At 42.1% G+C, this 27,981-nt stretch overlaps 1 protein-coding gene across 1 annotated transcript; it reads right to left on the bottom strand.

Annotated features, from left to right (window-relative positions):
* Positions 1-39: 39 nt before the first annotated feature.
* Positions 40-27,981, bottom strand: LOC142391589 (uncharacterized). The gene is made up of 13 exons (XM_075477443.1): positions 26,934-27,981; positions 26,047-26,157; positions 25,310-25,380; positions 23,060-23,344; positions 21,173-21,302; positions 16,619-16,866; positions 16,350-16,430; positions 13,371-15,156; positions 10,687-10,860; positions 8,727-8,900; positions 7,953-8,117; positions 1,518-1,564; positions 40-1,391 (listed from the first exon to the last, which is right to left on the bottom strand). The coding sequence occupies exons 2-13, from the start codon at positions 26,112-26,114 to the stop codon at positions 802-804; spliced, it is 3,819 nt and encodes a 1,272-aa protein (XP_075333558.1). The 5' UTR covers positions 26,115-26,157; positions 26,934-27,981; the 3' UTR covers positions 40-801.

Below are 27,981 nucleotides of genomic sequence, written 5' to 3'. Positions count from 1 at the left end.
TTAATTGAATCATTTACGCTTTAAGGAAGCACGGCTGCATTTAGGTTGAAGTTCAGCTTTATTATTGTGAATAATCAGCAGAAAAGACAGACAGGAAACAGACAGATATAATGAAAACAATATTTAGAGTAGATAGCACCATATTAACACAAACACTCAGTTATGTTGCTTTCTTTATGATCCATGTGTTTTAAAAGCTTTTGCAACACAAACTAAAACACATTTGAATAGAAAGACACATTTTTTTTTCTAACAATTTGACCCAATTTTCTGGGGTCTTAGTGAGATGTATGAGACAGGCTTTGGTCAAAATCTCTGTGGGTGTCGTCACAGAGTCATCACGCCTGTGACAAGTTAACCGGGGCAGGAAGAAAGTTTCTAACAGAACTCGACTGTCTCTGACAGAACTGAGTAATTCTATCAGTTTAAACCAGAGTCCCTGAACATTGGCGCATGTGCAGAAAAACATGTGCTGTCACATGTGCAGAAAAATAACTGCAGCTGACATGAACTGAATCGTCTCAGTTGAAGTGAGCTGCAGAGAAACACAACATACTGATATTCAGTGTGAAGCTTTGACTGGAAACACACAGAAAAACAACATCCTGGAAGAATGGCAGCTTCCATCTTTAAAGGACTGGAAGAGGAAGAAGTTTCCAAGGAATCATTTAGAAGAGTTTCAAACAGAAACCGACTGAATTCATGAATCTGAAAAGGTGTTTCTGAGTGAAAGAGACAGACATGAACAGACTGAACTATCTGTTCAACAGTGATTCTGCGACAGGAGGACACTCTGTATACTCAACATAGAGACACTGAGGAACCAGGTGACCAGAACCCAAATCCAGGATGCAGAGGTTCTTCAGTGAATGTGGTGCTGAAGGTGTGGAGGTGGATCAGTGTGTCAGAGGAGACTCTGTAGAAGGACAGAGTGCCAGCAGGACGGTCCACATACACTGCTGCTCTGTTAGAGACAGAGGAGGAGGAGGAGGAGGAGGAGGAGGAGGAGGAGGAGGAGGAGGAGGAGGAGGAGGAGGAGGAGGAGGAGGAGGAGATGGTTGTTTGTCTCTTATTGTGACAGACAGAGTAACCTCCATCAGAGCACATCAGACTCCAGGACTGATCATTCTCTCCAAACATACAGTCACTGCCTCCTCTCCTTCTGATTCCTCTGTAACTCACTGATATATAAACTCTTCCTCTCCACTCAACCTCCCAGTAACAGCAACCAGTCAGACTATTGCTACACAGTAGCTGAGGACACCAGTAATCAAATCTGTCTGGATGATCAGGATATGACTGACCCTCCTCCCGTGTCACCTTCCTGTTGTTGTCAGACAGTTTCAGTTTTCTGTTCACTGTGTTTGTGTCGATTGTGAGTTGACAGGAATCTGAAGGAGAGAACAAACACAGTCCAGCTGCAGTTATTGATCTATCATCTGTTCACTTTGATCAATGAGTGATGTGACAGTGTGACGATGGCTGGATGTCATGAATCAGATGAAGAACACACTCACACTTCCTCAGACCTTGTGTCAGCCATCGTTCTCCAGCAGGCTCCACCCTGAAAGGAGGAGGAGAAAAATGAAGAAAGAGAAGAAAGAGGAGAACAATGGATGGATGGAAATCTGTCTGAGCTCATTCTGAAGTTTAAAAGCACCAAATGTTTTTTTTAATTATGATTTTTCATGGTTCACATGTTCATTATTCAGGACATTTCACCATTCTCATCCATTCATCTAAATATTACAGCTGAATCACACGGTCGTATATCTGAGATTATACAAATAGTACAAAGATAAAAAGGTCCTTCCACCATATTATAAGAAATAAAAACTAAACTCCCTAGAACAGGAATGCTGGGGTGCACCTTTATGATACTACCAAACCTTTACCAGAGGTGTAAAAAGAAAGACCAAAACAAAAGTGGGGAGAGGGACGGAGAACCGAGCATTAGCATCAGATAAAAGATGGTGTTCCCAGTGTCACATACATAATCCATCTATCCCATCTTTCCAAAAACACTCCTTGTTGCAGTTCTATGGCAAAGGGAATTATTTCCATCTTAAAGGCCTACAGAAAGGTGATTTTTTTGCACAAAACTGAAATAGCAGATCGATTCCTTATATTCCATGGAATTTTTTTATGATTTTAAAATAATTTTAGGCCCCTGGATAGTGGTCATGTCGCCATGTATACTGGCCTTGTGACAGACTAACCTTACAACCTGACAAAATATGCCTTAGAGTTGCAGTACCTGAACATAACGAACATAACGGGTCTCCATTTACCCAGAGTTTTAGGTTCTGGGGAGTTGGCAATACATCAAATGTTGCCCCTATCAAAAATCTAATACTCCTTTCCTCCATACTCCACAGCTCTTTCCAACTAAGCTTTTTCTTCTCTACACCTTCCCAATTCAACCACCGTCCCTGCTTAGCCTGAGCCACTGCCTTTGCACCCCTTAACAACATATGTATGTATGTGTGTTGTACATATGGGTTTGTAGTACTTCATTAAAGATTGATTAATTTACCCATAAAATAATAATTTGCCCTCTCCGGGTCGGGAATGAGACCCTTCCCCAAGTGGAGGACTTCAAGTATCTCGGGGTCTTGTTCACGAGTGAGGGACGAATGGAGCAGGAGATTGACAGGCGGATCGGTGCGGCGTCTGCAGTGATGCGGGCTCTGCACCGGCCCGTCGTGGTGAAGAAGGAGCTGAGCCAGAAGGCGAAGCTCTCGATTTACCGGTCAATCTATGCAGTGGTGTAGTCTACCTTTTTGAGGTGGGTATACTGTATAGTTGGCCAGTCATAGGCCCGTGGTACCAAACTAGGGGTCGGGACTCGGGACCAATAGTAGCCCCTTACTGCACGCCGTACCTCCAGTGGCGCGCTGTAATAGTCATTGAAAAGTTAAGTACCATAGTACTACAATACTATGACATAACACAGGGCTTTTAATAATGCACTACGACTTGGTCATTGCCATTCTGGTAACAGCACATTTATAATGCTGTCTTAACGTGTTAAGGGACAAACATGTTTGTGGGGTCGCAGCTTTGCATTTACCTGCCCCTTGCATGCATGAGGGACAGGATGAGGGACAGGATGAGGGACATCATAAACTCACTTTGATTGTGTGGACTGTGTGCTGTGTATCTCAGTGGCAATGGGACTCTCTGTGGCACTTAATCTTTGTACTCATCCCTCATAGAGCGAGACCTAACAGAGTGATTGTTTTAAAGCAGCAGAACACCATCACATCTTGAGAGAGGTTGTTATATATATATATATATATATATATATATATATACACAAGGGCTGTCAGAATTAATTAATTGTAATATATATATGTGTATTACATTCGTTTATATATGTAATATACATAAAAAAAAATATATATACACACATCCATTTTAGTTTTCCACCTTCCACTCCTATAGGGGGCGCTGTTGTGCGTTAGAGAATCACCGCTTTCAACTAATACAAAGAAGAAGAGTTGCTATGGGACGTTATTGTCAAAACACTGATAGAATCCCTGGGAGATTGATTGACTGCCGCAATTTCCGAATGAATGCTATTCTGAAGTGTTGTCGTTGTATTGTTAAATTATAACAAGGCTTCCATGAGAAGTGGTAGTTGATGAAACGTGGCTGTGCTATTCTAAAAATTGAAAAATGAATTTTAAGTGGGTATACGGAGCATTTTAGGTAGGTATACGGAAATCCCCCCAAAAAAGAGGTGGGTATACGCCGTATACCTGCATCTAACGTAGACTACACCACTGAATCTATGTTCCTACCCTCACCTATGGTCACGAGCTGTGGGTAGTGACCGAAAGAACGAGATACGAGATCGCGAATACAAGCGGCCGAAATGAGTTTCCTCCGCAGGGTGTCTGGGCTCTCCCTTAGAGATAGGGTGAGAAGCTCGGTCATCCGGGAGGGGCTCGGAGTAGAACCGCTGCTCCTCCGCATCCAGAGGAGTCAGATGAGGTGGCTCGGGCATCTGGTTAGGATGCCTCCTGGACGCCTCCCTGGTGAGGTGTTCCGGGCCCGTCCCACTGGGAGGAGGCCCCAGGGAAGACCCAGGACACGTTGGATCTCGGCTGGCCTGGGACCGCCTTGGGGTCCCCCCAGAAGAGCTGGAGGAAGTGGCCGGGGACAGGGACGTCTGTGCTTCTCTGCTTAAGCTGCTGCCCCCGCGACCCGATCCCCGGAGAAGATGATGGATGGAATAATAATTTAAAAACAATGTGAAAATTTTTGGTTTGTCATTCAAATTTTCTTTGGGAGTGTGCTTGGTGTAATAAAGAAGGTGCTTGTGTTACTTCAGGTGTTTTTATTCAAGAAAAGTAGTTTTTGCACAGTAGAAGAACTCAAACGGTTTCTTTTTTTTTTTTAGTCAATTTCTCCAGCTTTGGAAAATACTCTGTCACAGGGAACAGAGGAGGCTGGTGTGACAAGGAAATGTTTGGGTGGAAATATTCCCACACTTTAGAACGCTTCCTCGATGGTTGCTCCATGAGAGAATAATCCAAAACTCCGAATATCTAAAAACGAGAGCTGTTCGTAACGTATAATACGTGTAGAACGGGGACATGAACCGGGGCTTCAGCCATCTTGAATACACTGAATCGCGGCAAATGTTCAAAGCTCCGCTATCAACTCGAAGCAGTCAGCTGACTCGGTCTGAATGAAGCAGTGAAGTGGTTCAAACGTCATCAGTGACGTCACATGAAGCAAGCTCCGGCACACTGCTTCACTATAACTACCCTGTCGAGTTTGAAGCGTGCTTCGGAGCTTCGGTGTTGAAGGTAACATCACTACTGGCAGCAACTCAGGCAGCTCTCTCAGACCGAACCCTGCTCACCCTCCACGCGCACCGGATTTTCACCACGACACCACCTGCTGAACAGTTAAGCCAGCTTTCTTGGACCCATAAAGACCCAGCTGCCAGACCTTGCTCATCTCTCCCTGGAGGAAGACAACTGCCACCCTTGGATACCCGTCCCCAGAGTTCCCGGTTCCAGTTCCACGTGTCCTCCCCAGTTCTTACAATAAACTTTTCAAACACAGCTTACGTCTCCTGAGTGTGTTCTGCAAGTGGGCTAAATCTCTAGCTAAGTCATGACACTTCTTCATTTAGTACCAGGTTTCCTTCCCTCTCCCATATCCGCTTTACATGCAATGAGCTACCTTTCATTTGTTGTAGACTTCTATAAAGTCTCCAGATGTTTTTTTCGGTTTCAGCCCGAAGCGTACGCTTCCCTAAAGACTTCTAATAAAAACTTATGCCAGTGCTCTTGTGTGATCTCCTTCCTTATATTCCCCTTATATCTGTTGGTCTGTTTACCTCTCGATAGCTCATGGACTCAGCCTCCCACCTCAAATTGTGAAAACCAAACTCCTCCAGAACTCTTAAAAAAAAAAAGATCAATTGAGCTTTTCTACATCTAACCCACTAATACAGCTTACAAATGACTTTCTGTTATGTGGCTCATTACATGCAAGGTCCGTCTAATGTTGTCTTGGGTTTGTCTCTGACGAACAAAACCCGTCTGATCAATGCTAATGATTTGTGGTAGCAGTCCCTCTGTTCTCTTGGCAAGTTTATGTGTAAAGATTTTGTAGTCCTGATTTAAAATGCTAATAGCGCTATAATTACTGCATTCAGATTTGTCCTTCCCCTCTTTTGGAATAAGTTAAATTACCGCTTCCCTCCAGGAAGGGGGTATCATATTCCTCTTAAGGACACAATTAAAGGTGGATTGCAACATAATATACTTCTAATGACCCTAACCCAATGGATCCCCCATTACCTTGTACCACTCTGAGGGAAACCCATCCGGGCCAGGGGCCTTACCTGATTTAAGATGGGCTATAGCTGCTCTAATTTCTTTCTCTGTTACTTCTGCAGCAAGTTGGTTACTCTGATCAACAGTTCATGTAGGAAGAAGAACATTCTGGAATAAATGTTTCTGCTGACTTCTCCTCTCAGGATGTTTCAGGGCAGCCAAACATCCAGATCCTTTCTCAGACCCATTGGTCCACCTGAATGCTGCACAGCCAGCCAGGGGAAGACATTCATCCAGAAAAATTAGACTAGAAACACTCCCCTCATTCCACCCTCCACACTAAACATTAAAGGCTCAAAATAAGATCAGAGGAGAATAGTCATTAGAAGTATATTAGCTGCCGGGTGTTGTGGTTTTATTGTTCAGAATCACTCATTTATTGTGATAAATAAATGATAAATACATTTATTCATTTAATAAATGTATTCATTTATTTCAGCCTGATCACTTTTCAGGAATCTGAAACAGACTGAAAATCCTCCAGCCTCTTCCTCTCCTCCCCCCTGTGTCCCTCTCTTCCTGTTTCTCTGGAATTCCCTTGATAGTGTTTATTGTATTGTCCCCCACCTTTTTTTTTCTTTTTCTTCATCCCAGCCAGAGATGGGATGAAGAACAACCAAACACAGCTCCAGTTCAACTTTGGTCAACTTGGTTCTCATCTGGAAGGACGCTCAGAACCACAGAAGGGCAGAACTCTTTGGACCTGGTACTGTGTGATCTCTGAGAAAGCTCATCTGCTTCCACAGTCTGACTGCTGCACACTACACTAACACTATGACATCAGCCACTGTGACACAAACACACAGTCAGATGCAGAGCTATCTGGCCTTAAGACGACCATCACTTGTGGAGGAACACCTGAGCACAGTGACTGAACAGCTCCACAGAACCACGTTAACAGAGGACACACTCGGTGCACACACACTGGCCACTGAGGCGGGGCTCTATCAGAGATCATGGCTCCCTGTGGAGCAGAGAGGATGTACACAGTCCAACAGCAACACTGTGGAGACACAGCTACACTTTCTAACACAATGTGACTCATTCTAACAGCTGCCTGAAAAGGATCTGAAGAAATGTCCCTTCATATAGCCACGGTCCTCCCTTCTGCCCAGCACGGACTAACTGCCCGTTCTGTTAGGAGAAATGAAGCAGAGCTGGACCAGGCTTAGTCTCTGCTGTGGATGGCTTCAGAGAGCTGTGTGGAGAACCAAGGACTGGATCTGGTTCTGACTCTGTGCTTTTATAAGGGCCACATCTGTCAGCAGGAACATTCAAACACTGTGAAAAGTCTTCCAGAGTCACAGCAGGATCAGTAACAGAGAGTGTATGATCAGAGTCATTTCAAACATCCTGAAGACTCAAATTCTTCTCCTTTCCTGTGCTGATCATTAGAGACTGAGTGATTTTAGTGTCTCTGACACAGGTGATGGAGCACTGATCACTAACATCACAAACTCAAGAGGCAGGGTATCTGTGTGCTCTGTCAGTAAGTCTGATATCAACTCATGTGGAGCTCAGAGGATTGTTGAAGTTTGCTCTGGTGGCTTTATCTCTGAGCTGAAACACATCCAGTTCCACACACTGTTCTCTGAATGTGTTGGAGCTGTCAGAGAGCCGGTCCAGGTGAAGATCCCCCATGTGGGCGTATGGAGGGAGGGACACAGGTTTAAAAATAGTTGAATCTTTAGTCTGCAAACAGGACTTGATTTAATTTATTTATTTATTTTAGGTCTAATCCACATGGACACATTTCCAGATGTACGGTGAACTTGGTTTTATAAATCTTTGTGCTAAGCTAGGCTAACATGTCCTGGACCCATCTCTGTATCTGATCCAGGGTCAGAGGACCAACAGACACTTCTCACTGTTGTTCCTGCAGATGTTCTCCTTGGAGACCTCCTCCACAAATATCTGCTGTTTCTGTCCAACCAGTGTTTCTGCTGTGAGCAAAGGAAACAGGCTCCTACATGTGTGATTGTTCATGCAACACTCAGCAGGAAGCACAGGGCTGAGTGCAGGACAGAGAACATGTTCCCAGCTCTTCCTCCCCTATCACACATTGTGAGGCTGCAGCAGGCCTCTCCATACCTGAGTTTGTGTGGATCCTTCAGTGCAGCCCTCAGCAGCTTCTCTCCTGAGGCTCCTGGATGGTTGTAGCTCAGGTCCAGCTCTCTCAGATGGGATTTGGGGTTGGAGGTCACAGCTTCAGCAAGAGAAGCACAGCCTTCCTCTGTGATCAGACAGCCTGACAGGCTGCAGACACACAGAACAACAGAAACTCTGAGAGAACTGCTCTGAAACTCAAGCTGGATGTCATCCAATGTTGACCTGATGATGGAACTGAATAAAAGTCAGAGAATCATCAACTACTGTAACTGCTCCCTCTGAGGACGACAGGAAACAAATGACATAACAGTGAGATGTTGAGACATTTCAGTCTGGTTCTGATGGAGGTTTCTTCTTTCCACAGTCTCCTCAGAGAAGTTTCAGTGCAATAACCATACAGATATCACTTTGTTCCAGTGCAGTGTGTCCACATTTAAAGGAGGTTTGATGCTCACATTTACAGGGAAAAACAGCTCATTTTTCTGTAAAGTAGTTTACTTTGGGTATGTGATGGATCTGTGTTTTAGGACAAATCTACAGGAATGGAAAGAAGTTAAAGTAAAAGAGCACTTTGGTATTTCTTTAAACTGTGTGTGTTATATTTCATTATCAGTGTTATCAGAGTTATTTAAGCCAGATAATCAAAAGGCAGAACAGATTAACCTGTTTCATTGATCAAGGTACCTGGACGCTGTTTTTAATCCATTTAAGCTAGAATTATATCAGCTCTCAGCTGAAATGTTCATGAATCCTTACCTGAGAGTTTCCAGTCTGCAGTTTGGACTCTTCAGTCCATCAGAAAGCTGCTTCACTCCTGAATCCTGCAGGTTGTTGTTACTCAGGCCCAGTTCTGTCAGGCTGGAGGACTGGGAGCTGAGAGCTGAGGACAGAGCTGCACAGCTTCTCTCTGAGAGGTTACAGCCACTCAGGCTGAGGAGGGAATGAGATGGAAGGAAATAACTTGATCCATTAATCAATCAAACTACATTCGAATTTGATTAGTGGAAGAATTCTGTTTCCCTTTTTGTTTTTCCATGGAGATAAAATAAAAACATAGAATAAAAGAAGCTTAACCCTCTGGAGTCTAAGGCCTTTCAGAGACTTTGAGGCAGTTGTCACTACCTTGACATTTTCAAGTATTTCAACTAACTGTAAACATCTATGCAAAAGTGACACATATGGTTGTATTCGGAAAAGCCTAACAAAAAATAATATCAGAGTAAAGTGAATGTAATACAAACAAGTTTTATTTAAATTGAGGGTAAACACAACTGTACAAAAAAACAAGTTTTAGAGGTCTTCAAACAGTGCAAGAAAACACACTATAAATATATCTAGCCAAGACTTTTGAAGGTTGAACCTTGTAAACAAAAGTGTTGGCTGCATAAAAGTAAAAAGTGCAGTCAGAAATGTTTTGTTGTTTCCACACAAACTGTAAAAAAGTAATTGTAACTCCAGGCAGTGTCTCTGTTAGTTGAATACTAATTAGATGGGTGTGTAACACCCCTGATTCCCCCCACCCCCCTGTCACTCTCCATGTGATAATTGTCTGTCTCGGGCAGGACATTGTTGTTGAATGGGGCGTGTTCTCACCTGTGAATAGCCACTCAATCACCTGGTACTTAACATGTGAATAGCTATAGGTGTGGCCTAGGAGGCTGCTGCAGTCAGAGAGTACAGACAATCCAAAGATTTATTTTCACTCTCTTTAAAAAGGGCCAGCTATATAATTTATTTATTTATTTATATATATTTGAAAAGTAGAAGTTTCAAGGTTTTTAATGGTGTCACTTATATGTTTGAATGACAAAAACTCAGAGTTACAGATGTGTTTTTGGAGATGTGTCAAAAAATCCCGCCGGTGGGATTTAGACTCCAGAGTGTTAACATAGTTTTTTAGAGCTTCTCATGCTCAAACACGACAAAACAGACAGCAAAAGTAAATCTACACTACAGCACAAAGTGAAGACATGCAGCTTTCTGTGTGGAGCTGCTTTTGGACAGCTTCTAGATTTAATCTGACAAAAAGCTGTAAAATATCCTTTTTTGTGCCATTTTAATATTTTGAGTCAGACTTGGTGAGCAGCTGGGACTTGGAGATCCTGATTGTAGTCATCTACAGGCATCTGTTTATAAAAATCACTTGGACATGATTTTTTTTCCAGTGTGTTCAAACATGTCTTTTTCACTTCCAGTAACACTTAGAAGGATTCTGTCTGTTTGGGAAATAAATTCAGCTTCTGATTCACTAAAGTATTATGTGGCTTTGTTGCCCGTTAAATGGCAGCAAACCAGAGGCTGCACATCTGTCTAATTCACAGTCGCCTTCACAAAGGAGGTTCACCTCAAACCAAATAACCATACAGATATCACCACTCTGTTCCAGTGTAGTGTGTCCACATTTAAAGGAGGTTTGATGCTCACATTTAGAGGGAAAAACTGCTCATATTTCTGTAAAGTAGTTTACTTTGGGTATGTGATGGATCTGTGTTTTAGGACAAATCTACAGGAATGGAAAGAAGTTCAAATAAAAGAGCACTTTGGTATTTCTTTAAACTGTGTGTGTTATATTTCATTATCAGAGTTATTTAAGCCAGATAATTAATAGGCAGAACAGATCAACCTGTTTCATTGATCAAGGTACCTGGACGCTGTTTTTCATCCATTTAAGCCAGAATTATATCAGCTCTCAGCTGGAAAGTTCATGAATCCTTACCTGAGTTTTTTCAGTCTGCAGTTTGGACTCTTCAGTCCATCAGAAAGCTGCTTCACTCCTGAATCCTGCAGGTTGTTGTTACTCAGGCCCAGTTCTGTCAGGCTGGAGGACTGGGAGCTGAGAGCTGAGGACAGAGCTGCACAGCTTCTCTCTGAGAGCTCACAGCCACTCAGGCTGAGGAGGGAATGAGATGGAAGGAAATAACTTGATTAATTAATCAATTAAACTACATTCAAATTTGATTAGTGGAAGAATTCTGTTTCCCTGTTTGTTTCTGGTCATTTGTCCATGGAAATAACGTAAAAACATAAAATAAAAAAAGTTAAAAATAGTTTTTTAGAGTTTCTAATGCTCACACACTACAAAACAGACAAAACTAAATATACATCTGTCTAATTCACATTGATTGTTACAATTAGTTAAGCCAGATAACTAACTAATGAGATGGGAGCAAATAAACTGCTGAATTAATTAATCAAATTAATTGTAAAATTGATAAATAACTGTCACCAAGTTCTTCCTCAGAGGAACTGCTGAGTTTCTATTTCCAACAAAGTATCATCTCACATCACTTTTAAGATGATACTTTGTTGTGAACTGACACTGAAGTTAATTTGAAACTGAGTTTAACGCTGGTTCTGCATTTTTTCTCTAGTTAATACGTAAACAATGGGCCTCATGCAAGAACATTTTCGTATTTTTATTCTAAATTTCTCTCACTTTCGTAAGGTCTCGTACGAACACGCCACGTCAGATTAAAAAAACGCTCTTATCTTTGGAAAAAGTGTGTAAACGACCTGCGTAAATGATGAATCCCACCCGTGCGTATTTAAGTGCATGTGCACGAGGATAGTAGATTTGCATACTCCACGCCCAAAATGATACCATATAAGGCTGTGCTTCCTCTCTCCTGTGCCACAGAGTGTTGAGTGTTGAGTCATGAGAATGGCATCAAGGCACAAAAAGAACAACTTTGCGGGCTCAGAGATTGAAGTTCTGCTTTCAGAGATCCAAAAAGGAAAATCTGTCATTTTTAGCAGTGTCAGCAGTGGAATTACGGGATCTGCTAAAGCGAAGAAATGGGAAGCAATCACGAGTGATGTTAATACCATGTCACCGAAATAAAAAAAGAAATGGTTTGATATGAAAATGGCTTAAAAAAAACGTCTCGCCATGGCCAGGCGCTTGATGACTGCAACTAAAGCCGTGCAATCAGTTGTTGCCTCATCATGATGGCACTTTGATGGGGTGGTCCATGAGGGGGGTCTTCTGGCACCACACCTTCTGGTCTGCCTGGGCTGGTTCAGGTGGAGACCCTCGTTCATGGCAATATTGTGAAAATCTGGCATTCCTTCTCTGGGCTATAGAGCAGTTTGCCCCCCGCTGCATCGAGACGCACCCACCTGGCCTTCAGCTCAGTGCGCTCCACGACAGCACGGGTGGTTTGATGTGTATGTGTCTCGTGCTCCGATTATGATTGGCAGTCCAGCCACGGCATGAAAGTCCTTCTTAATTTGTACTTGTTGGACAGCAGTGTATGGGAATTTGATGTACCATGGGTGATAAACTGATGAGAGCTTTGATGACCAAGGGGAGCGCACCACTCACAGAGGACTGGGACACCCCCGATCTGTCTCCAGTCTCCCTCTGAAAGGTTCCCGTGGCCAAAAATCCAAGGCTGGTGAGGACCTGGGCGTGTGGTGGAATTGGGTTTGATCGGCGTGTTTTTCTCTGGAGTTGTGGCTCGAGCAAGCTGCATATTTGTAGCAGCACAGTCCTTGGGAATCTAAATCGTGATGTCAGCCATTCATCTGTCTCCCCATGGATATCTACACGGTCTCTTCCAAGAGCCTGACGCGCTAAGGCATCCAAAAGTAGAAAATCAGCCGCTGGTTCCACTTCCCATTGACCTTGTAGGAGCCAAAATGTATTGTTTCTTTTTGTGTGTAATGTTTTTGTTTTCCACTGGGTGGCGCATGTTGATTACCAATTTACCGGGTATATAGGTAGGAACTGAGGTGTTGTTGGTCAGGTGTCCTACCCGGAAGGGCAATGGGTTTTAATCGCTACAGCTGCGCTAAGGCTACGCTACGCGGCTTGTGACTACTGTACCTGCTGTATTGGACTGGTTGGAATAAATGGATCACCTTGATTCAACGTGACAGGCGTCTTACTTTAGAACACAGTAAGTCAACCTTGTAGTTAGCAAGTAACTTTAGGTAACATCTAGCGCGTCAGCCATAGCCAACACCCGCGTCAGTGACACCTCAGTAGTCCTGTATCAGAACAGAACTCCGTTAACAGACCTTGTTATTTACAGATTCAAATGAACCTTCAATTAGTGCATAATTTAAGTCAAACAGAATAATGTCAGCATAATTATGGGGTATAATGTATATATTTATTTATGTTTGCTTCAAAGTAATTAAATATATAATCCATTAGTCAAGCAAACGTGATTGGAATAACAGCGGACTATTTTACGAAACTCCTACAACAGGCCTGGATCACTCGTATATTCTGTTCGTACCTGAAAGAAAACGTAAAATACGAAAAGATTGGTGAATGCGCAAATTATCCTAAATCACTCGTACGCACGATTTAAGAACAAATCTGTGCGTACAAACGGTTCTTGCATGAGGCCCAATGTATTTATAAAGAAATATATCTGTGTTTGTACGTACAGAGCTTTGTTGGAGGCTTTGACCACTGGCAGCAGCCTCAGAAGAACCTCCTCTGAAGCAGAGTATTTCTTCAGGTCAAACTCATCCAGATGTTTTTCTGATGACAGTAAGATGAAGCCCAGAGCTGACCACTGAGCAGGAGACAGTTTATCTGTGGAGAGACTTCCTGAACTCAGGAACTGTTGGATCTCCTCCACCAGAGAACGATCATTCAGTTCATTCAGACAGTGGAACAGATTGATGCTTCTCTCTGCAGACAGATTCTCACTGATCTTCTTCTTGATGTAATCGACTGTTTCCTGATTGGTCTGTGAGCTACTTCCTGTCTGTGTCAGCAGGCCTCGTAGCAGCCTCTGATTGGTCTGCAGGGAAAGACCCAGGAGGAAGCGGAGGAACAGGTCCAGGTGTCCATTTGGACTCTCTAAGGCCCTGTTCACAGCACTCTGGTAGAAGTGTGTCTCTTTGCTTGATATAAACCATTTGGAGGTTATTTCTTCTTCCATCAGGTTGAGTCCAGAGTTGATGAAGGTCAGCTGCACATGAAGAGCAGCCAGAAACTCCTGAACACTCAGATGGATGAAGCAGAACACCTTCTCCTGGTACAGCCCTCTCTCCTCTCTAAAGATCTGTGTGAACACTCCTGAGTACACTGAGGCTGCTGAGATATCGATGCCACACTCTGTCAGGTCTGATTCATAGAAGATCAGGTTTCCTTTCTGCAGCTGCTCAAAAGCCAGTTTTCCCAGAGACTCCATCATCTTCCTGCTCTCTGGACTCCAGTGTGGATCTGTCTCAGCTCCTCCATCATACTTGAGCTTCTTCACTTTGGCCTGAACCACCAGGAAGTGGATGTACATCTCAGTCAGGGTGCTGGGCAGCTCTGCTTCCTCTCTGGTTTCCAACACATCCTCCAGAACTGTAGCAGTGATCCAGCAAAAGACCGGGATGTGGCACATGATGTGGAGGCTTCGGGATGTCTGGATGTGGGAGATGATCCTGCTGGCCTGCTCCTCATCTCTGAATCTCTTCCTGAAGTACTCCTCCTTCTGTGGGTCAGTGAACCCTCTGACCTCTGTCACCATGTCAACACAGCCAGGAGGGATCTGATTGGCTGCTGCAGGTTGTGTGGTTATCCAGAGGCGAGCAGAGGGAAGCAGCTTCCCCCTGATGAGGTTTGTCAGCAGCACATCCACTGAGGTAGATTGTGTTGGATCACTTAGGATTTTAGTCCTGTTAAAGTCCAGAGGAGGTCGACACTCATCCAGACCGTCAAAGATGAACACAACCTGGAACTGTTCAAAGCTGCAGATTCCTGCTGCTTTGGTCTCAGTAAAGAAGTGATGAACAAGTTCCACCAAGCTGAACTTTCTCTCTTTCAGCACATTCAGCTCTCTGAAAGTGAATGGAAACAGGAACTGGATGTCCTGGTTGGCTTTGCCTTCAGCCCAGTCCAGAGTGAACTTCTGTGTTAAGACTGTTTTCCCAATGCCAGCCACTCCCTTTGTCATCACTGTTCTGACTGGTTCATCTCTTCCAGGTGGGCCTTTAAAGATGTCTTCTTGTCTGATGGATGTTTCTGCTCTGCCTGCTTTCCTGGATGCTGCTTCAATCTGTCTGACCTCATGTTCATCATTGACCTCTCCGCTCCCTCCCTCTGTGATGTAGAGCTCTGTGTAGATCTGATTCAGAAGGGTTGGCTTTCCTGCTTTAGGAATCCCCTCAAACACACACTGGAACCTTTTTGTCAGGTTGGACTTAAGCTTAGGCTGACACCTGTGAAGAGCCTCTGAAAGATAGAATAAGAGATGCAATTATTTTTCTCTCATTAAGCAGTTTATAGTGTCAATAAGAAGTAATCAAACTCGTTGAAAGGAGTTAAATCAAGTGTTTTGTGACTGTAATGTGGTTCTTTCTTTAAAGCTATGGTAGGTAATCCTAGAGAGCTAGCAAGAGAGCTAGCAAGATTCGAAAGTGTCCACTCCTCTAAGCTCCACCCCCCCCTCCCCATTCCGTCAGTGCTTCATCCAAAGCCGGTAGAACCGCATGCGCACATGGAGCAGGGAGCCGGCAGAGGGGGGCGTAGGCAGAAAGCAGAGGCATCTGATTGGTTTTTTGTAGGCGACCAATCCGAGATCAGCGGGACGCTGATCTCGGATTGGTCAGCTTTTTCTCAGTCCTGCAGCTGCCACAGAGGTCTGATTATTTTCGTCCCTTTTTCTAAATACATCTTGTATAGATTTCTCTCAGGACAGACGGACCATTTCACCCAGTATTACAAAATGTGTTTCTGAACAGGATTACCAACCATGCCTTTAAATGAAGCTGCTGTTTAATCATTTCAGATTAATCTCACAACATATCATCAGTTTGGGGAATGAAAGAATGTGTTTATTCTTCACTGATATTACACAAATTATCATAATGTTCATGTCCACATAGAATCATTCAAACACCCTGTAGGTGGGAACAGTTAAAAGAAAGTGAACCCTGTGGAAACAACAATAAAAGTTGTACATCACCTCCATTTATCACATGATACCACAAGTTACAGGTGACTTAAAGTGAAATCTGAAGCTTTGACCCATACAGTGAGAGCATCTGAAAGTGCTGTTTTCTTCCATTTGTGGCCTAGAGTCACTGCAGAACACATGTTTCTGAGAGGCCATCTTGTGTTGAATCATTTCTGTCCTGCTCAGACTTTTCACTCACAGGAATATAGTTATAGTGATTCCATTTTTTACAGTGGTCATGCCATATTTGCACAAAGAACACAGAGCAGAAGATCTTCCTCTATGCAAGCTCAACACACTGACCAAACAGAGTCAGCACCACATCAGTGTGTGTTTACACACAACAAGCTGGGGTCTCCAACTCAGCAACGACAATTTGAAAGGAATAGTGTGTCATTTGCTGTAGCTCTGGTGTTCACAGTTCAGTCAGATTGGCTTCTTGTGTTGCTGAGTTACCGACATCACATACCTGTTGATGCTGAGGAAGATGATGTAGCTGATGAAGGTATTCCAGCCGACAGGCCTTCCAACACATTCTGTGATGCTTGTCCTGTTGGAGGAAAGTTAATCTGAAATCAATCATAAAGAATTCCTCTTCATAAAACAACTATGTGGAATCAAAGAGCCATAAAGTTTGAACCTTCACAGTAAAGCTTTTAGTGTTTGATACATGCTGTAAAACATTGTCTGCATTCTCCACCACATACATTTTGATGCTTTGCTCTTCCTCTGACTAACCTTTATTCTTCCTGATCTTTTTTAATCTTGTAACCTCCATCACATCTTCAGTGGTATACATCTCAACCATCATATCCACTGTATCCAGCCTGTCTGCTTTCTCCAGACGACGCTTTTTGATGGCTTTAAATCCATCCAGTAACTCGGGATTCTGACGGTACCAGTGGAAACGTTTTGGCTCCTGTTCTCCTAAATCCTCCAGTGTTTCCAGCAGCTGCTGCTGCTTCACAGACGTCTCCATCTTTGCCCTGTAGAAACAGCAGCGAACATTTTCATGGCAGGAACAGAAAGAACCACTGTTCATAACATCTTTTTTGTTTTCATGGATGATTTAAGATCTATAGTTCTGGATGGATTGTGTTTCTAACTGCAGTGGAATGCTATCAAAAAGAAAACTTCCAAAAAAAACCAGTGATTAGTCCGGATCCAACTAAATCTGAGAATGATTAAACTGAACGCTAACATGAGGAAGGATAATGAAACCAGATCCTGAAAGATGTGTGGAAAACTGGAGCTGGAGATGTTTTATGAATTGACACTTTGTTTTTCATGTAGTTTATCAGTATGAATCAAATCTATATCATATTAATTTATTAAGTATCATGGCAACATGTTTTCCAGATGACAGATCAAACCAGACTTTGTTATGTAGCACCACATACTCTCATACCAACCCAGATTTGATCACTGGTGATCGTCACACACTTCTCGCCCTCTTGATCCAAACTTGCTCTGACATCACGGTGACGTATAGTTCAAGAGGTGAACCAGAGAGCAACTTCAGCTGACTGTGGTCAAAGAGAACTGCTGGTTATCTAAGAAGTGGAGAATCCATAGATGCAGTCGGTATTAAAGGAGAATTTTTTTTTTTTAAACCTGGACCTTATTTCTGGCATAAGATAAGTTCATCTACTCACCGATAACAGTTTGGTGAAAGTCGGCGTCCTTCGGAAGATATCTAGATCACTCGAGATCCGCGTATATCCATATAACGGGAGTGAACAGGGCATAGACAATACAGCCTCTAAATAAGGCATTATCTTGTCTTTATTTCACCAATACTTTAAGCCGAATGAATGACTGAACGTGTTTTATTGCACTGTTAGCTCATAGCTACCGTGTTGTTGTTATCCAGGGCTATCGGGGGGCTGATAGGAGCTTTCTACACACACGTCTAGTGGGATGACTTCATCGACGCGCACCGCTGCAGTCTTCGTGCTCTGTGACATTCGGCTAACTTCACACGGAGTTTGCTACTGCTAGTTTTGTGCAACATGGCAGGATATTTTTTTTAGTACTTTGAGTACGATAGACATCCCTACCGGAGTGAATGAGTTGTGCTGCTGCGGCGTTCTTCGATGAAGTCATCCCAATAGACACTTCTGTCGAAAGCTCCCATAAGCCCCCTGATAGCACCGGAAAACAACAGCACGGCAGCAATGAGCAAACAGTGCAATAGTACATGTTCAGTCATTCATTCAGCTTAAAGTATTGGTGAAATAAAGACAGATAATGCCTTATTTAGAGGCTGTATTGTCTATGCCCTGTTCACTCCCGTTATATGGATATACGCTGATCTCAAGTAATCTAAATATCTTCAGAAGGACGCCGACTTTCACCAAACTGTTATCGGTGAGTAGATTAATGTATATTATGCCAGAAATAGGGTTCAGGTTTAAATAAACCGAAATTCCCCTCTACTTTCTCCATGCCATTACTTTTATCCCCCGTGAAAACTTTTCAAATAAACAGTTTTTCTACTGAAATTTGAAATAGGATTTTGTGTCAAAATGTATAGAAAATGAGCTCTCTGTAAGAACAGATACAATCATTTACATCACCTCTGGCAGATACAACCACAGAGTGTAAAAGCTCTAAAGTTCTGAGAGCAAAAACATATCGAAGCAAATGTTGCTGAGTTTTTATACATCAGCTTCAATTGGAAGTGGTCTTTTGGATTTGAATAGTATACAGTTGACAGATTATTATAAGTCTGACTTTACACTGTCATCAGTTCATGAGGCTCATGAAGAAACTGTACCATGAGTTGTTTTTCATTTGGAAATCTGTCTTTCAGGATCATTGCTGCCCCTCCATTGAATCGCCACCTGTGATGTGGTGGAAGGGTTTGAGTATCCCCATGATGCTGAAAGGCCCCCAGTAGGGTCTCCCATGATGAATTGGTCTCAAGGGAGGGGTCAGACTGAGCGCGATTCAAAGACCTTGATGAAACGACATCAGACAGTTATTGTTACCTCACCTGGAAAAGGGAAGCTTGGAAACTCCCCTGGAGCCAAGCCATGGAGCCGGGGGCTTGTCAATAAGCACCTGGTGACCGAGTCATGGCACCTGGGGCTCACTCAGCCCAAATAAGAGTCAGGAAGCAACCTCTATGTGGGCCAAACACTTGTGGGGAGGAAATTTGAGGTCTGGACACCTATTATAATGATACATAAATCTAAAGCATGCGCCCTCTGAACATGAGTGAATGGCCTTTGACATACCCTACGGATATCTAACAAAGTGTAGTGTGTTTCAAAAGTTGTAGAATACCAAGGCACTCATCTTAGTAGTTAAAATGCCTTTATTTTATGGGCAAAACATGATTAAAACACTTCGACGCGTTTCGGCATGAAGCCTTCGTCAGGAAGTGAACAGTTTGTGTGGCAAAACTGAATTAAAAGACATCCGTTCCATGAGTGTTCTCAGGTGGGTGGGTGGGACCAATTAGCCAATGGCAAACCACTTATTTACAAAGGTAACCCACAAAAAAACAGAAAAACAAGCAGAGATATCAATGGTGGTCAGCAGGGGGCCTCATTCTACAGTCTCTACAAATATAAGAAAGTATCAGATAACATTAAAAAACAGACATGTAATACACACATAAAAATAAACATTTGTGCTTACAGAAAATGACAATATTCCAACTCATCATTTAAACCTGGATATAAAGTAGCTTTTAATTTAAAGATCCAGTAGCTCTCTCGCTGGTTTAATTGTTTCAATCTATCGCCCCCTCTCATTGTTTGTGGTATATGATCAATACCTATAGCTTTTAAAATAGCAGGGTTACTATTGTGCTGGTCTTTGAAATGACGAGCCATTGGATAGTTCTCATTTTTTGTTCTAATCGCACTTTGAGACAATAGATAATTTGAGACTATCTTGTAACCTGCGTTTGGTTCTGCCGATATAAAAAAACATTACCGAGGGGACACTGCCCTACTATAGTTCAAGGTAAAACTTTCGAAGATACACATAGTCAAAGAACATATGAGATACAGCATTTTATTAATTGTAAAACAACATTTGTGATTTATAAACTGGAATGTCCCCTCTGTAATGTTTTTTACATCGGCAGAACCAAACGCAGGTTACAAGATAGTCTCAGAACACAAGTATGCGATTTATTTTTATGTGTGTATTACATGTCTGTTTTTTGATGTTATCTAATACTTTGTTATATTTGTAGAGACTGTAGAATGAGGCCCCCTGCTGACCACCATTAATATCTCTGTTTGTTTTTCTGTTTTTTGTGGGTTACCTTTGTAAATAAGTGGTTTGCCATTGGCTAATTGGTCCCACCCACCCACCTGAGAACACTCATGGAACGGATGTCTTTTAATTCAGTTTTGCCACACAAGAAACTGTTCACTTCTTGACGAAGGCTTCATGCCGAAACGCGTCGAAGTGTTTTAATCATGTTTTGCCCATAAAATAAAGGCATTTTAACTACAAAGAAGATGGGTGCCTTGGTATTCTACAACTTTTGAAATTAACAAAGCCTGTCACCAAAGAGCACCATCTCCACAAAGTACTAGTTCCAGGTAGCACTCCAATTGGACTTGATTCTCTGTTAAAGTGTTGTGTGTATTGATGTTACAGATGTACTCTGATTCACTTGTATGTAATACATGAAACAATCTTATGAGTGAATTTTAACTCTTTTCATACGTTTTAATATATATTTTTTCTAATATTGAAGTTCCTAGTAAACATAAAGTATAAACAGGAGGGAAATTATAGAATATTTTTTATCCTTTATGTTCACATAATCATTTCTACTTCTGTGTAACAGCTTATGTTGTAACTATTGTACCTATGAATGAGAATAACAGCTCACTCTGCTCAGGGAATGTCCAACAGCCTCAATGGTATCAGTGGCACTGTCTGCTCCCAGAAGGGCAGAAGAGAATGTCTCGTGACTTGTAGAAACAAAATGCAAGCCTCCATCTTTCTACCTTATAAAAGCTTCTGGAGAACTTTGTATCTTTGAACATTTGCATCACAGCCTCTGGATGTAGATGTTCCCTTGTTGCAACATGGTTAAACGTCCTATGCTTTTGAATATCAGACAGTATTCCTGAGTATTCTTATTCATTTTTCCTAACAGTTTCTCTCCTGAACCTGTTGCATCCGCAACCCGATCTTGGATAAGCGGATGACAATATATAGATGGAGGATTATTGCTGACTGACAGCATTGATGGAAATCGTTCTTCATCTGACATCTGCTCAGAGACTTTGTTAAATGAATCAAAGTGTCACTTACTCAGCTTCTTCCATGAACTTCTTCCCTCTGCAGCTCTCTGCTGTGTGGACCAGGTCTGTGTAGTGGAAATCCTCTGCTTCTTCTCCGACATCAGTCCTCTGTGTCTGCAGGCTGCTGTCACTCTGAAACTCTTCACACCATAAAAGAGTCTTAAAGTGATCAGAGGTCAGCTGCTGCAGCTTTATATGACTTTAATTCATCAATAATTAACCTGCAGAGCAAACAGTTTGAACAGAGCTGAAGCCTTCAGTCCAATCACTGATCAGCACCTGAACCATCACCAATCAAACTTCAAACCGCTTCATTAGGCACACCTTACTATTACTGAGTTGGACCATTTATTTTCATTAAGAACTGCTTTAATTCTTTGTGGCGTAGATTCAACACAGTGTTGGAAACACTCCTGAGGTTTTTGGTCCATATTGACATGATTGCAGTCGCTGCATCTATGATGCAAATCTCCCATTCCTCCACATTCCAAAGGTGCTGATGTAATCACAGATTATTTGCTACAAACACATTAGCAACCATAACCCTGCTCAAAGCCCTCAGAAAACAGGCTACTCCAGAAAATGCCACTGAAGAGCATCTCCCAAGCACATCTTTCTCCCACTTCTACCGAGGTTAAAGAGGGACTCCACTGTATCTATCATGCCACACAGATGCAGCTGCTACACAAACTAATGTGGAACTGAATTGGTGTTGGTTCAAGTCTGTAAAAATGACACGGCTCCCCTACTAATGGCCCTCTCAGACCTCATGAGACAATTCCAACGCTTCACTCTGTAACTAGGGATGTACCGATCTGATTTGGATCGGGCATCAGTACCGATATCAAAGAAAATTCGAGATCGGTTATTGGTGACAATGGGCTGATCCATATCAGCCGATTTTTTTTTTTTCCCCTTTTCCTGTCCAGCTTTGGCGTTCATCCAAGGGCCTTCTGCCCCCTCTAGTGGTTAAAGTTGGGACGACCTCTGATTTTTTTTTTTTTTACTAAGCAAGAGAAGCTATTGTTTTGTTCAGATGCTTTTGTAATGGGTGTTTAATTCCCATTTGCACTAAATTATATAAAGAACGGATTGCTATTTATTTTGAAAGTCTACCAACCAAGCTGGCTTTTTTTTTCTCAATTTCAGCTCCTTTATTATTTAATATTTTGTTTTCCATTTGATTTTGAATCCCTAACTGCACTGACTGAACCAGTTACACTTCTTTTATTTTTATGGTTAAGATTGTTTTACTGGTGCACAATTATTAAATAAATAAGTAATTCAGTACATTTATATCTGTTTATTTGTTTTTAAAAAATAGGAAAAGAAATGTTTAAGTCAAGCCTGATGGTGCCTTGCACAAAAGAATGATCCGAGTCTTTTCCACACAATGAAACCCACCGTTTGTTACCATAATTCCTCGCCGTTCTTCTGTATCGGTATCAGATCGGTATCGGCCGATACTAAACCTCAGATATCGGTATCAGAGGTGAAAAAAGGGGATCGCCAAAAAGGGGACCGGTGCATGAATTATTCACGATGATCCCTCCTGCACCCACAGAATCACTGTCAGTGTAGATTTGCATTGCAACGTAGATGGGAACAGGACAGATTAACCCTCCTTATTGACTACAAATAGCCTACAATACATAACACCCAATAGCTTCCTGCCTGGTAACAACAAAATAATGTGTCTATTTTGCTCTGTAATTTGCAACCAGTGTGCTGAACTAAGGCTAAGCCTTTGTTCACACATGTCACACTTGGTCTTAAAGGGCCATAAGGGATGTCAGCTCTTTAAGAGAAGTTTAAATTATTAGTCCAAAAGACTAATCTTGTCAATACAACTGAATATAAAAATATAAGCCCTTATAACAGAAATATGTGGCCTTACCTTCTTGTGCTGATGGGCCAGACAACAAACGCAGCTGAGAGGAAAGTGTACGGTCTAATTTTTGAAGATGTTCCATCATCTTCCTGCAGGCTTCCTCTCCTTTTCTTCTTACATCATCGATGAGTCTTCGTGCCTTATCTGCTCTGTTCTGGTTTTCCTCGATTATTGCTTCTTTCTCCAAATAATTGAAGACACCATCTGCTAAGAGGGCATCAAGCAGCTGCTTGAGGATTTCTGCTGGCACCCTCTCCACAAACTCCATTCGTATTCTGTTGAGTTCGCTCTCTGCAAGATGTCATAGACATGAACACGAATCTCACTCAAGCTTTGGTCTTTTCAGTAAATATTCTTGAAATGTAAAAATAATGCGTCGGAATCATTACTACTTCAGGGGTTCATTTGCATTTTGAAAGCTGACACAATAAAGTGCTGGATAATATGAAGCAGGATCCCATAGAGACAGTCAGTGATGAATGATGTCATGAACATAGCTTTCATTGTGCTTTTGTTGATAAGGGGATATGTCTGGGAAGCAGATACCCTTTCCACTTTTAAGACCAGGCTTAAAACTTTCCTTTTTGATAAAGCTTATAGTTAGGGATTGTTCAGGTGATCCTGAAACATCCCATAGTTAAGCTGCTATAGGGCTACACTGCTGGGGGGCCTCATCTGTCACACCTTTCCTCACTTTACTCTCTTTTTCCCCCGTTTAATTTCTCAAATGACATTATGTACATGTGACATTATTGTGGTCATTAACTCGTGTTTCCCTGTTCCAACAGGTATCCTTTGAATGGTGCTACAGCTCGGTTTGTGTGGAAGATATCTCAAAAAGTTTTTAGTCCTAATACCACACACCTAAACCAAGTGAGCAAATGGGACCTGTCACGCCCACGGGACTTTCCCCATGTTTTTAGTTTTGTGTTTTATCATTTTTTAGGTCTTGGTTTTTGAGTTCATGTTTAGTTAGGTTTTGCCATTGTTTTTCCCTCACTCAATTCATTAGTTGTCACTCATGTCACCTGTTAGTCATTGTCACCAGCTGCACCCTGTCACCAATCACTCCCAGCCCTCTATTTAGTTTCCAGGTTTCCCCTTTCAGTTTGCAAGGTCCTACCCGTCTTACACCTATCAATACCCCCTCATGACATGCCTCGCTAAAGCGAAGTATTTATCCATGCTATGTCAAGTATTTTTTTTTTTGTTTTTGTCTAAAGTATGTTTTCCACAGTTTAGGTTTTTTGTCATCCGGCTCAGCCACGTTTTTTGTTTGAACTTTGTTTTCTTGTGAATAAATCCCAGTTTGCTTTCTACATCTTGAGTCTGCGTCCGTGTCCAACCTCACCCAACCCGTTGTGACAGGACCAGGGTGGAGGAAGAAGGGTGCTTGTGATTTTATGAACCTTCCAGGCTGTCAGAGTCATTGCTGTTTTCCCTGTTTCAGAACAAAGATAACTTGATCAGAAATGGTTTGTTCTATATTTAACCAGATGGTTTTTGATGGGTGGGTCTCTTTGAAGATAAATTAAAGCTAATGCTATAAAGTAGTGATGGAAATCTGAAGCATTTTCCAAATTAACACAATTAGAACTAAAACATTTTTAGACTTTTGTTTCCAAAACCAAAATGAAAACTTGTATAATTTGTGCAAAGTTTATATCTATCTGCCGTTAATATCCTGACAGCTGCACATAAAGCTCTGAACTTAATAAGCAACTGAGTTCGCTCTGACAGTGACCAAAAATAATGTAGAGATTCAATGACCAAATCAAAGTTCATTTTAATCTGACGTATACTCTCTGATATGAAGGCTGATGTGTTGGATCAGATATCAGCGGGATAGAACAGGCTTCTATACTTGTTTCTGGTTATTCTGGAGAAGACATCACCTAAAAACTCATTCTACATTCTGTTCAATGATGGCATCAAACCGATGGCAGGCTGCAGAGATCTTTAGATTAAAGGAATTTAAATCACATATGACTGTTGTGAGGCGCTTATCACCATGGTAACTGGTGTTTTCCCTTACATATCAGAGTTGTGACTGACAGGTGAATGTGGGGTGTTGTACCCTGCCTCCTGCCCACTGCTGCAGCTGTATTAAGGGTTTATAACGTAGTTAAAGAGTCTAACGGTCACTGCTAACTGAAGGCTGAAGGAACCACACAGAAACAACCTGAGCTGTGATTGGTCAGTCTGAGCATCATGTGTCTTACTGGTGTCTCCATGCAGAAACTGTTGGACTCCTACCTGCTGAAGGGGGTGGAGCTGCCTGGGTTGGAGGGTCCTCCAGGTGCCCCACAGGTGTCTCCATCTTTGCTCTAAAAGAGAAAAAGACCCGGAAAGTTCTCCATAATGCAACAAAAACTAATAAAACTGATGCAAAAGTAAATTACTAAGTACGTAAGAAGAGTGTGTGTGAAGAAGGTTTCAAATATTTCACCATGAAGCTAATCTGAGTAACTTTCAGCTTCAGTTTACTTCAGAGGCTGTCTTTCAAGAGCCGAATGCAGTCCAGACTCTAGTCTTGGTTCAACTGGTGGTTCATATTCAGGTTGAAGTCTGGATGTGATTGCTGGTGCTGGTTCAGATACTTTGGGCTCATATTTAGCACAAGCTTCAGGATGTGAGGCAGGTTTAGTTTCAGAGGATGCTTCAGAAGGCCAATAATTAGGTTTGTTTTTAGGAACTGGTTCTTCAGGTTCAGTTACAGGTGTAGTGAACAGCGAGCTGGACAAACAGGAAGGGAAGTGTTTCTGGGTTAGAAAATATGATGTAGTCTTGAAGCTTCAGATTCTCCCTGAAGGTGACAGAGCTTGGTCTGGGTGCAGGTTGAAATTTAGGTCCATGAGAAGTTTGTTGCTGTTCTGGTCTTTAACACAACACTTAACTTTTTTTTTTTACTGTGAATAAAGGTGGTTTGGTGATGTGAGCGCTGAGCTCTGACATGGAGAAGAGTCATGAACAGTTAGAGATGGTCCTCTCACCTCTGAGCTTTGCTCTGGCTCTCATGTTCCCCACACAGAGAGGTTTCAGTGTCCTCACTCTGATCCATGCTGCTGAACTCACATCAGCTCACACACACTTTCTACCTTCTTCTGCAGAGGAAACACACATCATTCATCTGCACATCAACCCACATTCTCCTTCCTTTTAAGGGTTAACATGCTGCTGAATAACTTTTATCTTTGGTAGGATCTACTGTTTCATTCTCAACCATTCTAAGAATTTGGTTAGATTTTCATCACCAGGAGCAGCTCTTTACAGAATCTTTATGAATGCAGCCCCTGATCTTTAACATCTCCTCTAAACTGACTTTTAGACACTTCAGAGTTTCTTTTCCTGCTGACACCTGAAAACAGCAGCATTTGTACTCTGAATGTAATGAATAGATATCAACAACAGAAACTAAAGGTTTATGTTAAAGAATGATTTCAGTCTGAATGTGAAGTCTGACTGAAAAAGCGACAGAATCCCACACGGCAGGTTCTGATTGGTCCAACTGGATCCTGCAGCAAAATGCAGGAAGTGAAAAGACTGAACCACAATGAACTCTTCACATCTTCATACATACACTGCATCACAGTTTTATAACGGAAGCTCTGACAGGAAGCTGCTCTTTCTGACTTTAAAGGTGGAGACGGCACTTTGATTCCAGGAAATAAAAACATGAAGCAGTTTGTTTGAGAAGGAAACAAACAAAAAAAACATCAGACGATCATCATGTTGATTGATTCCAGTTCATTATTAGTAATCTCATAATCATGTAGATTTGTCTTCAAACACAAACTGATCAAAGTTTGTTCTGAAATAAGAAGTGAACCCTTTTCTCCAACATTACAGAGCAGAAACAAACAGGGAAGTTTGAACTTACAGATTGTTCAGAGCTGAAGAAGAAACACCAAAAATGAACAGAGTGCAATGGTGGAACTCCTGATGTTATGTGTGATGTGCAGAGGCTTCGAAGTGCGTGTGTTGATGCTTGCTTCATTTAGGGGAGGAGCCGAAAATGATGACGTCCAAAGCTTCACTACCCGGCTGTACCACATTATTTCTTAATAAAAATGAATAAAATCTCCCCTGTTTTGTACATTATTGTCCAAGTTCCACAAGCACTTTCACTGTCCTCTGCCTGGCATTTTACTAAAGTGACAGAAAAACATACACAACCTGACGTATCATATGATACTACCTTCCTGGGAGAATTTACACACAGAATACATTAAAAAATATTTCATTATACACATACGTGATAATTCATGTAGAGAAAATATTTGGTAATACATACTCTGAAATGTACTTTTTAGTCTAAAAGTACAAAGTAACCTGTTGAAGGGAAATTCCAGCAGCTCTGTGAATGCAAAGCTAACAGAACCTCACATCATCGCCTTTATTCAACCAGGAAGTGTCTCACTGAGATCAGAGAGCTAATGCAAGAGAGTCCGGATCATCATCTGATCTGAGGAATCTTAAATCTCTGTGATTTTAAACTGCATGGATGAAGAAGAAATTACTGAAAATAATCTACACTGTCAACACATTTGCCAGAATCCTTCCTGCAGCCGACAGCGTCAAACAGTTAAACACGGTGATGGGTGGGGACTGACCTCCTGCTCTGAATCTGCTGTGTGCACAGTTCACTTTCATCATGTCATTAGTTACTGGCTCTTCCTGTCACAGACGCCGCGCTCAGTCTCTTCTTCTCTCTTTAGTTATTTTGTTGTGACGTCTGTCACCAGCCGATGGAAACACCACCCGTTACTGTCCCATCCATGTAGGCAGAACTCAGTCCTAATGTTGGGAAGGCTCACAGTGATGGAACAGAATAGGTCTGTTCACTGATAATCAGCATAAAATATACCAAAACCAGGGTTTAAACTGGGACTTGTTCTGTGCAGGAGCTCTGTAGCTTTAGTCCAGCT

This window comes from Odontesthes bonariensis, chromosome 11, assembly GCF_027942865.1.
Source record: "Odontesthes bonariensis isolate fOdoBon6 chromosome 11, fOdoBon6.hap1, whole genome shotgun sequence".
NCBI classification, from domain to species: domain Eukaryota; kingdom Metazoa; phylum Chordata; class Actinopteri; order Atheriniformes; family Atherinopsidae; genus Odontesthes; species Odontesthes bonariensis.
Note: the sequence above shows the minus strand (reverse complement) of the source record. Positions and strands in the feature narration are given on the sequence as shown.